This window comes from Symphalangus syndactylus, chromosome 8 (genome assembly GCF_028878055.3).
Source record: "Symphalangus syndactylus isolate Jambi chromosome 8, NHGRI_mSymSyn1-v2.1_pri, whole genome shotgun sequence".
Classification (NCBI taxonomy): domain Eukaryota; kingdom Metazoa; phylum Chordata; class Mammalia; order Primates; family Hylobatidae; genus Symphalangus; species Symphalangus syndactylus.
In genome coordinates, this window is record NC_072430.2 from 15,321,866 (window position 1) to 15,339,876 (window position 18,011).

The 18,011-nt window shown below is 47.3% G+C and overlaps 1 protein-coding gene across 7 annotated transcripts in view; it reads right to left on the bottom strand.

Annotated features, from left to right (window-relative positions):
- Positions 1–4,191, bottom strand: part of PPP2R5C (protein phosphatase 2 regulatory subunit B'gamma) — a 169,722-nt gene extending 165,531 nt beyond the window's left edge. For 2 of the 7 annotated variants that reach the window (XM_055288130.2, XM_055288127.2), the window contains exons 1-2: positions 2,869–3,084; positions 1,821–1,886 (exon numbers count right to left, since the gene is read on the bottom strand). In XM_055288130.2, coding sequence (XP_055144105.1) covers positions 1,821–1,886; positions 2,869–2,895 — 93 coding nt within the window. In that variant the 5' untranslated portion in view covers positions 2,896–3,084. Of the gene's footprint in view, positions 1–1,820; positions 1,887–2,868; positions 3,085–4,005 lie in introns of those variants that run through there. The other 5 variants (XM_055288129.2, XM_055288128.2, XM_055288138.1 and 2 more) reach the window with 4 other exon arrangements.
- Positions 4,192–18,011: the final 13,820 nt, after the last annotated feature.

Sequence of the window (18,011 nt, forward strand, 5' to 3'; positions counted from 1 at the left end):
TCATAAAGCACCTACATTTCATCTTCATCTAAATGAATTTAGTCAAAAGGGTGACAGGGAAGAAATAAACATGTCAAATCCCAGCATGGCATAGTAAACCTCAGTTGTCTGCTATAAAGACAGGGAGGGACAGACAGGCACAAATGATCCTAACTATTGACATTTAAGGAACCTTTTGGATTTCTGCTTTTTGCTTTGGGGAGGGCAACAGATTTGCTGGAATAAACCACCTGCTGAAGACGAGGGAGGTTCAGAATACACCAAATGATAGAAAAGAGAGAACGCAGGGCTAAAAAAAAGTCCACTGCAGATCACTGCCAGTTAACTGTGTTTCCCAGACAGAACTGAACTCATTCTAATTTGGCTCACAGGAGGAAGTCTGACACTGGCAAATAAACGTCATTTGTGATAAGACTGGGACCTCAATGATCCAGTTCTGGATAACTGACACTCTATTAACCCAACTATCTGCTACCCATGGATTCAAAAGGACCTATCGGCTCTGCCTGGGTCCACGCAGCTCCTGGACCCTTGGCCTTAGGTGCTCTAGTTCAACAATTAGTCACAAGAAAGAAAAGGCAAAGGAAAGTGGTGACTCTGCAAATCCTCTGAATGCACTTCACGGTGTGAAGGAACAGCATCAACCTTGGTCAAGTAGATGCAATCTTCACTTGGCATTCCAGCTGTTCCTCAATGAGGCCAAAGCCAAGAAGCAAAGAAATTCACAAGTGGCTGATGCACAAGTGCGCGTGCACACACACACACATACACACACACACACACAGAATGTGAACAATAATAAAATACCAAAACTAGGTAAATTTTTTCAAATACCAACATTATTGGGGAAAGAGGCCAAGGGACTGTCAACAGAAATAGGGAGCTAGCCCAGGACGTCAGTAGCAGAGATGGTTTGAAGGAAAACAAGGTGACGGAAGAAAAAGAAACAACCACTGAGTCGCCTGGCAGCTTGCAATGGAAGTGGCGGTGGGGGGATGACCCTAAAGCTAAAAGCAACATAGCAACACCATAGACCGCATAAGACCAACCTACACAGGAGGGTTGCTGGGTTTGAGGTGTGGGAAATGAACTTAAAAATACCAGATCCAGGATGGGCACGGTGGCTCAGGCCTGTAATTCCAGCACTTTCGGAGGCCAAGGCGGGCGGGTCACGAAGTCAGGAGTTCAAGACCAGCCTGACCAACATGGTGAAACCCCGTCTCTAATAAAAATACAAAAATTAGCCGGGTGTGGTCGCGGGTGCCTGTAATCCCAGCTACTCAGGAAGCTGAGGCAGGAGAATTGCTTGAACTCAGGAGGCAGAGGTTGCAGCGAGCCAAGATCGCGCCACTGCACTCCAGCCTGGGCGACAGAGTGAGACTCTATTAAAAAAAAAAAAAAAATTAGCTGGGTGTGGTGGCATGGGCCTGTGGTCCCAGCTACTTGGAAGGCTGAGGTAAGAGGATCACTTGAGGCTGGGCAGCAAGGGGTAGCAGTGAGCAGAGATTGAGCCACTGCACTCCAGCCTGGGTGACAAAGTGAGACCCCGTCTCAAAATAATAAAAAATTAAAAAACTCCAAAAGACCTACAAACAAACTCCATAGGCAAGCACAATTTTCACAAAATCATTAATAGTTTTCCAAAGCAAAACAGTAAATACCTAAACAACTAAAATTGAGGGTTAGGAAAGACACCACAAAAAAAAAAACCTCACATAGGGAAACATTTTAGAAGATTCTAGGCTTTATCACTCTCAGTTTTTCTACCTTAAGTTAAAAGCTGTGTATAAAATACAAAGTCAATATTTGATGACAGTTACCTCTGATTCTACTGTGTCTTGTCCTTCTTTTGAACTTTTTCCACTCTTCCCTGCTTTTGGTGATTCCTGGTAAACATCAAGCAAAGTCAATTAGTCTTCTCACTTTTTAGACAGGTAAACATCAGATAAGCCAAATGCAGTTTTAAAAGTGATTTATGCAACTACAGCTTCTGGTATTTTTAATTCATACCATTAAGAAATTCTGTATCATACCGTTTAGGGTTCCAACAGTGCAATGCCCCTCCACCCCCATTCAGATTCTTTTCGTTTTATCTGCATTTGAGGTTGAAAACTTCAAGCAGAAAAGATAAATCCAATTTTACACAGTGCTTCTGGCATTTTGAGATCCACATCACATCCCTTTCTTCCCTCCCACCCTAAACCCTGTGAGTGAGGATTTCTGGAGTGATAATGAAACGCTACAGAGCTCCACCTGAAGCAGAAACATACCTGCCCCCCCGAATGCAAACGCAGCACCCTTGCTCGCAGCCCTCACTGCCGCCGCCACCCAGGATAATAATAGTGTTTGAGAGCCCCAGAGCGTCCCTCCGGGGCGGCAGAGAATTCCTTACCAGCTTTCAGCGGGGTCCCTTCCCGCTCCCTTTCCCCCGTCCAGGGGTCCCTCCCCAGGCGTCTACAGACCCCATCCCTGAAGCTCCTTTCCAGGAGACTGCGAGGCTGCTAACCCCCTCGGCGGCCGCACCCGCCCGCCCCGGCCCACGGCGCGCTGTCGGGGACGGGCGCCCCTCCGACCCCCTCCCCGGGCCGCGCCCTCCCTCCACGCCCAGCCCCGGCCCATCACGAAGGTCCCAGCGGCCCGGGCCTGCGCCCCACGGCTCCGGCGCGATCCCCGAGCTCCCCGCCCCCACCGGGCATGAGGGCGAGAGAAGCCCGGGGATGCCTGGCCCGGCCGCCCTCGGGGACGCGAAGCCCGCGGCGTCAGGCGGGGAGCTGAGCCGGGGCCCGGGCGCAGGACCCCGGTGCCGTCGCGCCCTCCCCCGGCAGTCCCTCCCCGCTCCCTCCGTCCTGCGGCCGGGCCCGGACTCACTTTCTCCTTCTTGTTTTTATTCGGCATGGCTGGAGCGGGCCGCCGCCGCCGCCGCCGCCCCTGCCGCCGCCTGCCCCCGCAGCAGCAGCGCCCCCGCCCCGGCCGTCGCGCCCCCGCGGCCGCCGCCGCCGCCGCCGCCCGGGGACTGAGTCTTTCGCTCGCTCTCGCTTCCCCTTTTCCAGGCTCCCACAGGCTGCGGCAGCCGCGGCGGCGGCGGCGGCGGCGGCAGCGGCGGCGGCGTCTCTCCGCCCCTCCCCTGGCCGGCCCGCCCCGCCCCTCCCCACCCCCGGCCGGCAGCCCCGCCCCGCCCGCCCGCCGCTCGCCCCGCCCCCGGCCCCGCCCCGCTGCCCTCAACAGCGCCCTGCCATTGGTCGGCGCGCCCCCACGTGCCCTAACGCTCCCCGCTTCCCCCACCCTCTCCGCACGACCCGTTCACGCCCCCGCCCTCCGTCGCCAGTCGCCGCGAGCCGGCCTCAGGCAGGCCGCGGCCTCCTGGCGCGGGGCTGACCGCTGAGCAGCGCTGAGCCGAGTCAGGGAAGGGAGCATGTGGCTGCGACTGCGGTGACAGGGCCGTGGCCTGCTGTGGAGGCGCAAGACAGAGCGTGAGACGTAGGAAATGCACATTTGAAATGTATGGTAACAACTTCTGCAGCCGGCAAAACGCGAACCGTGGCCTCTTGGCCTTGCCCCCTCACCGCCGCGGCTCTCGCTGCAGTCAGGAGTGCCCGGCACGCTTTGCACTGAGGCGCACAGGGAGGCCCCGGAACCGAGCGAGCGGCAGTTTCGCGGGACACCGCTGTGCCCCGCCTCCCCTCCCTTCCCCTCCCCTCCCTCCCCTTTCTCCCCTCTCTTCCCTCCCCTTTCTCCCCTCCCCTCCCTCCCCTTTCTCCCCTCCCCTCCCTCCCCTTTCTCCCCTCCCCTCCCTCCCCTTTCTCCCCTCCCTCCCCTCCCCCCTTCCTCCTCTCCTCTCTGTCCCTTCCCCTCGACCAGCCCGTCCCCTCCCCTCTTCTCCCCTCGACCAGCCCGTCCCCTCCCCTCCTCTTCCCTCGACCAGCCCCTCCCCTCGACCAGCCCGCTCCCCTCGACCGGCCCCTCCCCTCTACCGGCTCCTCCTCCTTACAGGCCCCTCCCCTTTACCGGCTCCTCCCTCGGCCAGCCGCTCCCGCACCAACTCAGCTTTCCGCAGCTCCTCCCGCGAGGTCTCGTCTATCCGACAGCCCCGCCCCTCCCTGGTTGGTCCCGCCCTCCGCAGTTTCTCCCGCAAGATCCCGCCTACACGACAGCCCCGTCCTTTCCTGGTTGGTCCCGCCCTCCGCAGCTCTTGCGGCGAGGTCCCACCCACCCGACAGCCCCGCCCCTCCCCAGTCGGCCCCGCCCTCCGCAGCTCCTTCCGCGAGGTCACGCCCACTCGTGCAGCCCCTCTCCTCCGGCGTCGACCCCGCCCACCGAGGCCAGGCTTCAAAGACTTGGTGGCCGCTGCGCCAATAGGATTTTATTTTTATTCTTTAATTTGGCTTGATCATAAATGGTGAGGAAACCTCTGCATGATGACTGGGAGTCACCTGATTTCTTTTAGCTTAATAGCTGTGAGGAGAGGGTGTCCAAGGGAAAAACGTTAACTTTTCAATACAGTACTTCCGCAGTCCACCTCGTGCCCAAAACTATTGAAGACGCTAATGACAGGCGTCCCAGATTGCAGAAATGCATTAGGTAGTAAGACTCTAGGAGCGTACGGATTTTTACGTGCGAGAGGCATTGGTGCTTCACCTGTGATGATGAAGGAGCTGCATTTTAACTGGCAGCTTAAAAATCATCAGGTTCTCTTAGCCCACGGGGTTTTGTTCTTGGAAGTTTCCAGGCAAAGCATATTCCATTATTCTCAGCAGTTCTGCAATGAGAAAGCTGAAAGACGGGGTAAGAAAAAAAGATCGAAAGAGGAATGTTGTGGGAAAAGTAAGAAAGTACGTTCTGTCTGCGGGTGTCTGAATGTCTGCGGGCTCTTAGACAAATATCTGTAGGTAAGCAGGCCAGTTTCAAACAACTATTTGTGCGGAATAAATGGCTTTTTTATTAATAATTTAAATGGGTTAATGGTGTCTCCAAAACGATTTTGAGGATAGAGCGAGGCCCCTAGTTAACTTAATAACATTTTAAAAATAAACTACATGCTATCAATTTAATAAGCCCAGGATATATCCATATCAAAAAGAAGTAGCTCTGAAACTATTGGTTTATGGCCATGAACTCTTAGGGAGGCTTAGAGGCTTCTCTGAGACAAGCTCGTGCCACCAAAATCCTTGTATCATAGCTCCTGATCCGGTGTTGCATACAATTCATTCATTCAACCCACGTTTGTTGGATAACTACTATGTGCAAAGCATGATGCCAGAAATTTCATGGTGAGCAAGGCACTACCCTTGTCCTCAAGCAGTTCGCATGCTTGCATGGAAACAGAAAAAACCAGCAATCGGAAGGACATGACATGTGACAAGTCTACAGGACTGGGGTGAGGGGGGTTAGGCTTGGAAGCGTGACAGAGCACTGCACAGGACGTTTTGTTATGGCCGGAGATGAGACTGAAGGAACAACGACGCTGAATTGAGACTGGTAGACCTTGCCAAGATATTGTACTTCTTTTTGAATGCATTTCAGGGTCACTGACAGATACTGAAGTGGGAAGTGATGTACTCACATTTGCATTTTAGAAGACATCGGTGGCAGGAGTGTGGAGAAGGAGGTGAGGGTGGGAGTAAAAGCAGGAGGCAGAAAGAGCGATCAGCATCCAGCTATGGTTCAGGTGCCTGCCAGGGAGGCATCTCCACAGCAACAGGGGGAAGGATCGCCGACGCGACAGAGAGCCAGAATCGAGGATAAAAGGCGAATGCTCACGCTTGTAGTCTGGGCAACACAGTGAATGATGAGGAAGGGATGCAAGTGGAGGGCATGTTTGCAAGGGAACAAGATTCCAGTTTGGGACACGTTGCTGTGTCCGCAAAATGTAGGTAGAGGTGTCCAAGATGGCAACTGGAAATATAGCATGGAGGACTAGTTGCATGTCAGGTTAGAGGTTTCTCAGGTCAGAGTTTGAGGGAAAGCATAGGGACAGGGTACCAGCAAAGCTGCCTAGTTACCATCCAGTGACCTTGAAACCATAGCAACCAGAGAAATCTGACTCAACACCATTACCTGTACAACTGCATGTGTACCTCACTGGCCATTGGACTGGCTTCATTTGCCCACATTAGGGAGGACCATCTTTAATGACAGTTAGTTACCGACTACTCGTAGAACACACTGGGTTTCATGCAGTGTCTTGGGTGCTGTGGTATTTAAAGGAACACTAAAGATAGTTATAGCTCCTGCTCCCAAAAGAAGGGATTCAGGACAGGCTATTGAGATCGGATATAAAGCCATTATGTGGGTGTGCATGTGTGTGCACACACACTTGTGTGTGTGTGGCTGAGGGTTACCTCTTCCAGGATGGCCCCACATTCCATGTTCATGAAGGCACTGCTGGCATCACACAAAACTCCTTTTCTTCCAACCCCCGCTCTTGTGGGACACTTTTTTGAGATGGTCCCTGATATAGTTAGGATATTTATCCCCACCCAAATCCATGTTGAAATGTAATCACTGATGTGGGAGGCGTGCCTGCTGGGAAGTGTTTGGATCACGGAGGCAGATGCCTCATGAATGGCTTGGGACATCCCCTTGGTGATAAGTGAGCTCTTGCTTGGAGTTCACATGAGATTTAGTTGTTTAAAAGTACGTGGCACCTCACCACACCTTGAGCCTGCTTTCACCATGTGAAGTGCCTGCTCTCCCTTTGCCTTCCACCATGAGTGAAAACTCCCTGAGGCTTCACCAGAAGCTGAGCAGATGCCAGCACCATGCTTCCTGTACAGCCTGCAGAACCATGGGCCAATTAAACCTCTTTTCTTTATAAATTACCCAATCTCAGGTATTTGTATATAGTGATGCAAGAATGGACTAATACAGTCTCTAAAAACCCAAACATACTTTTTCCATGTCTGTCTTCTCTGTACGTTGGATTGCTTAATTTGTGCCCCTGAGGTCTCTGGAGGATCAGAGAGGTTCCCAGAGGACTGAGGTGTTTGACCTCACTGCAGCCACCAGCTGCAGCCCCACACTGTTCACTGCTTCACTCTGGATGACATAAGTGGCACATATGAGCAGGGCAGAGAGAAGATGGCCCTTGACTGAGAATCAGCCCTGCACCCTTCCCTGGGTCTGCCCTCAGAAGCCCTTCCTGCGTCTTCTCTGTAAAGATGCCTGCAGCACAGTTGGCCCTGCCTGCTCCTCTGAGGCTGGTGTGGAGCTGCCCTGCCTGCCAGGCTGCAGCTTTGGTCACCCTGCCCAGAAAGCCTTCTCTCTTGGCTCTCACAGACCCCGGCCTGTGGGCTTAGGTTTCTTCATGTCCTTCCTAGGCCTTCTGGGCATCCAGGCAGTCTTGCATACTTGGATTTTCAGCTGAGCTTCCTAGGGTCAGTGGTCATGTCTCAGGCATTCTGTGTTACTCAGTGCCTAGCGTTTGAAGAAACTAATTCTAGCTGGGTGTGGTGGCTCACGCCTATAATCCTAGCACTTTGGGAGGCCAAGGTGGGAGGATTGCTTGAGCCCAGAAGTTCAAGAGCAGCCTGGGCGTGGTGGCACGCATCTGTGGTCCCAGCCACTCAGGAAGCTGAGGCAGGAGGATTGCTTGCGCCATCACTGCAGATGGAGGCTGCAGTGAGCCGTGATCATGCCGCTGAACTCCAGCCTGGGTGACAGAGCGAGACACTGTTGCATCTCAGACTTGTTTCTGACTTTATGCCATCTTTCTTTAACTGCTCTCTTTCTCCAGCTTTGTGGTGTGCTTATGGGCCCTCCTCTGTCTGTGTCACTTAGCTCCCCCAGGCGCTCAGCCCCTCCTCCTCACCTCTCCTGGCCCAGGGCTACCTGGATTGGGTAGTGACTTCCTTTCAGGCATCCCTGAGGCCTCCCTGAAAACTAGATGTTCATCACATCTACTCCTCCCAACTTTCCTCACTTCCTTTCCATGAAAATGTCATGAAACACGCATTTCGTACTGAATTTGTATCTATTTATTCATGCACCAGACTCCTTCCACTACAAATTTGCCTTCAGAGTTGGAGTAGAGAGTATGTTAAGTCAGATTACATTTGAATTAATTATCCATATATCAAGAGTGCGGATCACACTCTAGGCACGTATCAAGCACTCAGTAAGTTTAACAAGTGGACCATGATTTGAAGTGAGGTGCCATTCGGTTCTGAGGAGTCCAAGAAAATACCCAAAAGTTAGTACTTTCAAGCCCAAGGGCACCCAGAGAGCTTATTAGACTAAGCCAGGCATCTTATTTGGCCCCTGTAGAGCTTTGAAAAATGCCGTGAGCCAGTTAGTCCCCAACAGCTGAGAAGAATGCCACGGGTGCCTGGAGTACTTTCCGAATGAGATCCGAAAGGTAGAAAGAAATCTGTGAACGTTTCCAGAACTGAAAATGTCATAGATTATTCTAAAAACTGTGAAAGTTCAAAATAATTCTAAAAATATCTTAATAAAATTTTGTATCCACGTATTGAAGAAAAATGAAAAACAACACAAAATAATTCATTTTCATATAAATGGAGTGAAATACAATCCCTTTCTTTTTTCCTCCCAAATCCCTAAGTCCAGTGGAGGAGATAAGACGGGACAGAAATAACTTAACCCAAGGTGGTGGGAGAAGCACACCGTAAGAGCATTAGCCAGCAGGATTAGGGGCTTTCAGAGAGAGGAGACGTATTCAATAGAGCAGCAGAGAGCTTGCTGGAAGGGAGGGTGTGGATAATCAGCTGCAGCATGTTCAAGTGCTGACTTTTAGTTCTTGTCCTAAGTTTGGGGTGATTGGTTTTAACAGGCTGGAACAGATGAGCCAGTCAGAAGTGTTTAATTGGAAATAAATGAATGAAAGGTCAATGCACAGAGGCATGCAAGGGTCACACCAGGGACAAGGGAGTGGGAAGCAGGCAGGGGGCTGTGGCTATGGGAACTGTCCTTGTTCCCAGGCCTCACTGGTCAGGGGGAGGCAGAGGTCATGCCAGAGCCTGGTGTAGCCAACTCATTGTCGTAGTCCCCATCGGTGTGCAGGGAGGGAGGCCAAGACAGGTGAAGACACATCCCACCCTCTCGCTTCTCCCCTCCTCGCTCTCACCAGTGGCTCCCATTTTGCTGACCCACTTGAGCCAGAGGGCCAGGAAGCCCAGCAAGCCCAGCGAGGCATCCCTTGATGTCCTGCTCTAGGGAGGAGAAGGGTGAGGAGTGGTTGTCAAGTGGGCCTTAGGTGGAGAATAACTTGGTGTCATGGTGGAATGGGAGATCTGGAATTAGAAGACTTGGGTTTGTGCAGACTCTGTGTGAGTCTCAAAACCTGTAACCTAATGGTTCTGAAACAGTGGTGATTCTGCCCCCCAAGGGACATTGGGGATGTCTGGAGACATTTTTGGTTGTCACAACTGGGTGGGTGGGGAGGGCTACTGGCATCTAGTGGGTAGAAGCCAGGGATGCCGCTATACATCCAACAATGCACAGGAAAGCCACACACAACAGAATCCCCTGGCCCAAAAGATAATAGTGCCGAGGTGGAGAAGCCTGGTCTAAACTCATGAAAAGCGGATATGACACAACCTGCCCTGCCCTCTCTGCTGGTTACCAAGAGCATCACAGAAGACAGTGGGCATGAAAGCCAGAACTGTACCACAGACTTCATTTAAGGAGAATTTCTTGATCTGGATGGAACTCCACAGTTTGCTGAATGCACTTCACTGCCTCTCCCCCCACACCCTGCCATTGTCGTCTTTCCTCCCCTTTGTGTGGAGAAAGAGACAACCTCCACTGCATCTTCAAAAGAGAGCAGTGCCCTGCTCCAGTGAGCAGGATTCTCTTCCAGGTCACTACTCCATCCTGGGAGACCTGAAGAGATTGCCTTTCTGCATGAACTGGCATCCAACTTATAACAGAGAACTAATGAGACTGCCTTTAATTTTGTAAAATTATGACAAAATACAGCATAAAATTTACCATGTTAACATTTTTAAGTGTACAGTTCTAAGACATTAAGTACATTCACATTAAGTGCAAACATCACCACCATCCACCTACAGAAATTTCATCTTCCCACACTGATATCTGTTCCAACCAGACCGCTCCTCATTGCCCCTCTCCAACCCCTGGAAACCACCATTCTACTTTCTGTCTCAATGACTGACTACTCCAGGTGCCTCAAATGTGGAATTATGCGGTATTTGTCCTTTTGCGATTGGCTTATTTCACTTAGCGTAATATCCTCAAGGTTCATCCATGTTGTAGCATGTGTCAGAATTTCCTTCCTTTTTAAGGCTGATATTCTACTGTATGAATATTCATGTATTGTATTGTTTATTCATTTATCTGTAGGTGGACACTTTGGATGCTTCCCCCTCTTGGCTATAGTGAACAATGCTGCTATTGTAACAGGATTTAATTCTCAGACGCTGGATTAAAGAAGGAAGAGGTTTATTTGGCTGGGAGCATCGGCAGACTTGCATCTTAAGAGCCGAGCTCCCTGAAAAAGAAATTCCTGGCCTTTTTAAGGGCTTACAACTCTAAGGAGTCCACGTGAAAGGGTCATAATAGATCGAGCAAGTGTGGGCAGTGTGACTGGGGGCTACATGCATCAGCTAACAGAACCAAAAGTTTTACGGTGCTTTCTCATACAATGTCTGGAATTTACAGATAACACAGTAGTTTTGGTCAGGGCTTAATATTATTATTATTATTTTAACCACCAGGGCCAGGTGGTAGCGCCAAGGTCATCTAGCTATTTGTCTTACTTCTGTTTCTTTCCAACTTTTTGCTTTCTCCTTTTTCTCCTGTCTTATAAACTAGAGAAACAGGGATGGGGGGTGTGGAAAAGAAGGGAAGGTCAGCAGAAGTAGTGGTCTCATTCCATACTATTAACATGGGTGTGCAAATATCTCTTTGAGACCCTGCTTTCAATTCTTTTGGGTATATAACCCTGGATTAGTTTATTCTCACACTGCTATAAAGAACTACCGGAGACTGGGTAATTTATAAGGAAAATAGATTTAATTGACTCACAGTTCTGCAGGCTGTACAGAAGGCATGGCTGTGGCGGGGGGGCTCACAAAACTTACAATCATGGCAGAAAGGTGAAGGGGAAGCAAGCATGTCTTCGCATGGTGGCAGGAGAGAGAGAGAGAAGGGGGAGGTGCTACACACTTTTAAACAACCAGATCTCATGAGAACTCACTATCACAAGAACAACAAGGGGGAAATACAACCGCATGAGTCAATCACCTCCCACCAGGCCCCTCCTCCAACATGTGGGGATTACAGTTTTACATGAGATTTGGGTAGAGACACAGAGCCAAACCGTATCATACCCAGAAGTGGAATTCTTGGATCATATGGTAATTCTATTTTTAATCTTTTGAGGAGCCTCCATATTATTTTCCATAGAGCCTGCACCATTTTATATTGCTACCAACCATATACAAGCTTCCAGTTTCTTCACATCCTCACCAACACTTGTTATGTTTTGTTTTTTCAATAGTAGCCATCCGAATAGGTGTGAGATGATATCTCATTATGGTTTTGATTTGTATTTCCATAATGATTAGTGATGTTGAGCATCTTTTCATATGCTTTTTGGCCACTTGTACATCCTCTTTGGAGGAATGTCTATTCAAGTCCTTTGCCTATTTTAAAATTGGGTTATTTGTTTTTTCTTCCTGCTGTTGTTGTATTGTAGTAATTCTTTATATATTCTGGATATTAATCCCTTATCAGATACATGATCTACAAATATTTTCTCTCCTATTCTGTAGGTTGCCTTTCACTCTGTTAATTATATCCTTTGATTCACAGAAATTTTAAATTTTGATGCAGTCCAATTTATCTATTTTTACTTTTGTTACCTGTGCTTTTGGTGTCAAATCCAAGAAATCGTTGCCAAATCCAATGTCATGAGGCTTTTCCCCTATGTTTTCTTCTAAGAGTTTTACAGTATTAGCTCCCATATTTAGGTCTTTGGTTCATTTTGAGTTGATTTTTGTGTATGGTATAGGGTAAGGGTCCAACTTCATTCTTTTGCATTGCATATCCAATTTTCACAGCACCATTTGTTGAAGAGACTATCCTTTCCCCATTGATTGGTCTTGGCACCTTTTTCAAAAATCATTTGACATTTTATTTCTGGGCTCTCTATTCTATTACATTGGTCTATATATCTGTCTTTATCCCAGTACCACACTGTTTTGATTTCTATAGTATGTTTTGAAATCAGGAATTGTGAGTCCTCCAACTTTGGTCTTCTTTTCCAAGACTGTTGTGGCTATTCAGTGTCCCTTTAGATTCCATATGAATTTTAAGATGGAGTTTTCCTCTGCAACAACTGCCATTAGGATTTTGGTATGAATTTCATTAAATCTGTAGGTCACATTGGGTAGCATGAACACCTTAACTATTAAGCCTTCCAAATTCATAAACACAGGATGTATTTCCATTTAGTTGTCTTTAATTTTTTTCAACAACATTTTGTAGTTTCCAGTGTACAAGTCTTTTGCCTCCTTGGTTAAGTTTATTCCTGATAATTTTATTCTTTTTATGCTATTGTAAATGGAATTGTTTTCTTAATTTGCCTTTTGGATTCTTCATTTTTAGTGTAAGAAACACAACTGATTTTGTGGGTTGATTTGGTATCCTGCAACTTTGCTGAACTCATTGATTAGTTCTAACAGGATTTGTTTTATGTGTTTGTGTGTGTGTGTCTCTCCCTGTGTGTGTGTAATCTTATCATCTGCAAATGGAAACAATTTTACTTCTTCCTTTCCAATTTGGATGCCTTCATTTCTTTTTCTTGTTTAATTGTTCTGTGTAGGACTTCCAGTGCTATGTTGAATAAAAGTGGCAAAATGAGCATCTTTACCTCATTTCTAATCTTAGAGGAAAAACTTTCAGTCTTTCACCATTGAGTATGGTGTTAGTTGTTGGCTGTTTATATACAACCCTCATTATATTGAGGTGGTTTCCTTCTAATCCTAGTTTATTGGGTGTTTTTTCTTATCATGAAAGTATGTTGAATTTTAGCAAATGCCTTTTGTGCATCAATTGAGATAATCATGGGGTTGTTTTCCTTCGTTCTGTTAAGGTAGTGTGTTACAGTGATTGATTTTTGTATGTTGAACCATTCTTGCATTCCAAGAATAAATCCCGTTTGGTCATGGGGTATAATCCTTTTAATGTGCCATTGAATTCTGTTTGCTAGTATTTTATTGAGGCTTGTTGCACTGATATTCACCAGAGATATTGGTCTGTAGTTTTCTTTCCTTATAATGTCTTTGTCTGACTTTAGTATCATGCTAGCTTCATAGAATGAGCTATGAAGTGTTCCCTCCTCTTCAATTTTGTGGAAGAGTTTGAAGAGGGTTGGTGTAAATTCCTTAAATGTTTGGTAGAATTCACCAATGATGCCATCTAAGCCTGAGGTTTTCATTGTTGTGAGGCTTTTGATTACTGATTCAATGAGGCTGCCTTCTTAGAATGAATGTTATAAATTTCATGGCCAAACAAATTTCCTTTTTGAGGAATAGTTCTTTACTTTGGAAGGTGATGTACCTTTTATAACTATGTGCTTTTCTCAGATTTTTAGAGTATCTTTTTGGAATAATAAGTTTTGATGACTTTATTGCCCTAGTTTGTTGCTATTACTTCACTTCATTGCCAGTTTGCTTTCTTTTTCTTCTTTTTTTAGACAGAGTCTCGCTCTGGCACCCAGGCTGGATTGCAGTGGCATGATCTCGGCTCACTACAGCCTCTGCATCCCGGGTTCAAGTGATTCTCTTGCCTCAGCCTCCTGAGTAGCTGGAATTACAGCTGGAATTACAGGCGTGCACCATTACACCTGGCTAATTTTTGTATTTTTAGTAGAGATGGGGTTTTGCCATGTTGGCCAGGCTGGTCTTGAACTCCTGGGCTCAAGCAATCCACCTGCCTCAGCCTCCCAAAGTGCTAGGATTACAGGCATGAGCCCTGTGTTCGGTGCTGCTGTCTTCTTTTTTTTTTTTTTTTTTGAGACGGAGTCTTGCTCTGTCACCTAGGCTGGAGTGCAATGGCGCAGTCTCGGCTCACTGCAAGCTCCACCTCCCAGGTTCACGCCATTCTCCTGCCTCAGCCTCTCCGAGTAGCTGGGACTGACTACAGGCGCCCGCCACCACGCCCGGCTAATTTTTTGTATTTTTAGTAGAGACGGGGTTTCACTGTGGTCTTGATCTCCTGACCTCGTGATCCGCCCGCCTTGGCCTCCTGAAGTGCTGGGATTACAAGCGTGAGCCACCACGCCTGGCCAACTGCTGCTGTCTTCTTAAACAGAAGTAAACCCAGATATTAGTCTCTACCTTATGCAACTTGACACACATTACTCTTGGCTCTTGTAGATATCAAATCCACACTTGAAGATGAAAATTTCCTACAATTTCAGGTATGTAACAGCATGTGCTACAGGCTTGTAAATGAGTTCTAACTCACAGTAAATTAGCTTATGACTAACAACAGATGGGTCCAGTCCCAGAATCTGCATTCTTTTTTTTTTTTTTTTTTTTTTTTTTTTTTTTTTTTTTTTTTTTTTTTTTTTTTTTGGAGACGGAGTCTCGCTCTCTCACCCAGGCTGGAGTGCAGTGGCGCAGTCTCGGCTCACTGCAAGCTCCGCCTCCCGGGTTCACGCCATTCTCCTGTCTCAGCCTCTCCGAGTAGCTGGGACTACAGGCGCCCGCCACCACGCCCGGCTAATTTTTTTGTATTTTTAGTAGAGACGGGGTTTCACCGTGGTCTCGATCTCCTGACCTTGTGATCCGCCCGCCTCTGCCTCCCAAAGTGCTGGGATTACAAGCGTGAGCCACCGCGCCCGGCCCAGAATCTGCATTCTAATGGGGGAAGACAAACTGTAAATTTGTAAACAGTTGAGAAAGATCATTTCAGACAGTGATATGCTATGAAAACAGAAACAAGTGGGTAATGGTTTGGCCTATGCTGTCTATTATGCTAGCCACTTGCCACATAGACATTTACTTTTAAATTAGTGAAAATGAGAGATTCCATTCCAAGATGGCTGAATAGGGACAGCTCTGGTCTGCAGCCCCCAGTGTGATCAACGCAGAAGATGGTGGTTTCTGCATTTCCAACTGAGGTACCTGATTCATGTCATTGGGACTGGTTGGACAGTGGGTGCAGCCCATGGAGGGTGAGTTGAAGCAGGGTGGGGCATCACCTCACTGGGTAAGCACAAGGGGTCAGGGAATTTCCCTTTCCTAGCCAAAGGAAGCCGTGACAGACTGTACCTGGAAAATCGGGACACTCCCACCCAAATACTGCACTTTTCCAATGGTCTTAGCAAATGGCACACCAGGAGGTTATATCCCATGCCTGGCTTGGTGGGTCCCAAGCCCATGGAGCCTTGCTCACTGCTTGCACAGCAGTCTGAGATTGATCTGTGAGGCAGCAGCCTGGTGGTGGGAGGGGTGTCTGCCATTGCTGAGGCTTGAGTAGGTAAAGTAGGTAAACAAAGCTTCCCTTGAGTAGGGAAGCTCAAACTGGGAGGAGCCCACCACAGCTCTGCAAGTCCTGCTGCCTCTGTAGACCCCACCTCTGGGGGCAGGGCATAGCTGAACAAAAGGCAGCAGAAACTTCTGCAGACTTAAACATCTCTGTCTGACAGCTCTCAAGAGAGCAGTGGTTGTCCCAGCACGGTGTTTGAGCTCTGAGAACGGACAGACTGCCTCCTCAAGTGGGTCCCTGACCCCCGTGTAGCCTAACTGGGAGACACCTCCCAGTAGGGGCCGACTGACACCTCATACAGGAGGTTGCCCCTCTGGGACGAAGCTTCCAGAGGAAGGATCAGGTAGCAATATTTGCTGTTCTGCAATATTTGCTGTTCTGCAGCCTATGCTGGTGATACCCAGGCAAACAGAGTCTGGAGTGGACCTCCAGCAAACTCCAATAGACTGCAGCTGAGGGACCTGACTCTTAGAAGGAAAACTAACAAATAGAAAGGAATAGCATCAACATCAACAAAGAGGACATCCACACCAAAACCCCAAAACCAGCATCAAAGACCAAAGGTAGATAAAACCACAAAGATGGGGAGAAACCAGAGCAGAAAAGCTGAAAATTCTAAAAACCAGAGCACCTCTTCTCCTTCAAAGGATCACAGCTCCTCACCAGCAATAGAACAAAGCTGGACAGAGAATGACTTTGACGAGCTGATAGAAGTAGGCTTCAGAAGGTCTGTAATAACAAACTTCTCCAAGCTAAAGGAGGATGTTTGAATCCATTTTAAGGAAGCTAAAAACCTTGGAAAAAGATTAGATGAATGGCTAACTAGAATAAGCAGTGTAGAGAAGACCTTAAATAACCTGATGGAGCTGAAAACCATGGCATGAGAACTACGTGACACATACCTAAGCTTCAGTAGCTGATTAGATCAAGTGGAAGAAAGGGTATCAGTGATTGAAGATCAAATTAATGAAATAAAGTGAGAGGAGAAGTTTAGAGAAAAAGAGTAGAAAGAAATGAACAAAGCCTCCAAGAAATTTGGGACTATGTGAAAAGACCAAATCTACATTTGATTGATGTACCTGAAAGTGACAGGGAAAATGGAACCAAGTTGGAAAACACTCTTCAAGATATTATCCAGGAGAACTTCCCCAACCTAGCAAGGCAGGCCAACATTCAAATTCAGGAAATACAGAGAACACCACAAAGATACTCCTTGGGAAGAGCAACCCCAAGACATATAATTGTCAGATTCACCAAAGTTGAAATGGAGGAAAAAATGTTAAGGGTAGCCAGAGAGAAAGGTCGGGTTACCCACAAAGGGAAGCCCATCAGACTAACAGTGGATCTCTCGGCAGAAACCCTACAAGCCAGAAGACAGTGGGGGCCAATATTCAACATTCTTAAAGGAAAGAATTTTCAACCCAGAATTTCATATCCAGCCAAACTAAGCTTCATAAGTGAAGGAGAAATACAGTCCTTTACAGACAAGCAATTGCTGAGAGATTTTGTCACCACCAGGCCTGCCGTACAAGAGCTCCTGAAGGAAGCACTAAACATGAAAAGGAACAATTGGTACCAGCCACTGCAAAAACATGCCAAATTGTAAAGACCATCAACGCTAGCAAGAAACTGCATCAACTAATGGGCAAAATAACCAGCTAACCTCATAATGACAGGATCAAATTCACCTATTAACATATATAACAATATTAACCTTAAATGTAAATGGGCTAAATGCCCCAATTAAAAGACACAGACTGGCAAATTGGATAAAGAGTCAAGACCCATCAGTGTGCTGTATTCAGGAGACCCATCTGACGTGCAGAGACACACATAGGCTCAAAATAAAGGAAAGGAGGAAGATCTACCAAGCAAACAGAAAGCAAAAAAAAAAAGCAGGGGCTGCAATCCTAGTCTATGATAAAATAGACTTTAAACCAACAAAGATCAAAAGAGACAAAAAAGGCCATTATATAATAGTAAAGGGATCAATTCAATTCAACAAGAAGAGCTAACTATCCTAAATGTATATATGCATCCAATATAGTAGCACTCAGATTCATAAAGCAAGTCCTTAGAGACCTACAAAGAGACTTAAACTCCCACACAATAATAATGGGAAACTTTAACACCCCACTGTCAATATTAGACAGATCAATGAGACAGAAGGTTAACAAGGATATCCAGGACTTGAACTCAGCTCTGCACCAAGCAGACCTAATAGACATCTACAGAACTCTCCCCTCAAATCAACAGAATATACATTTTTCTCAGCACCACATTGCACTTATTCCAAAACTGACCACATAGTTGGAAGTAAAGCACTCCTCAGCAAATGTAAAAGAACAGAAATCACAACAAACTGTCTCTCAGACCACAGTGCAATCAAATTAGAACTCAGGATTAAGAAATTCACTCAAAACCACACAACTACATGGAAACTGAACAACCTGCTCCTGAATGACTACTGGGTAAATAACAAAATGAAGGCAGAAATAAAGATGTTCTTTGAAACCAATGAGAACAAAGAC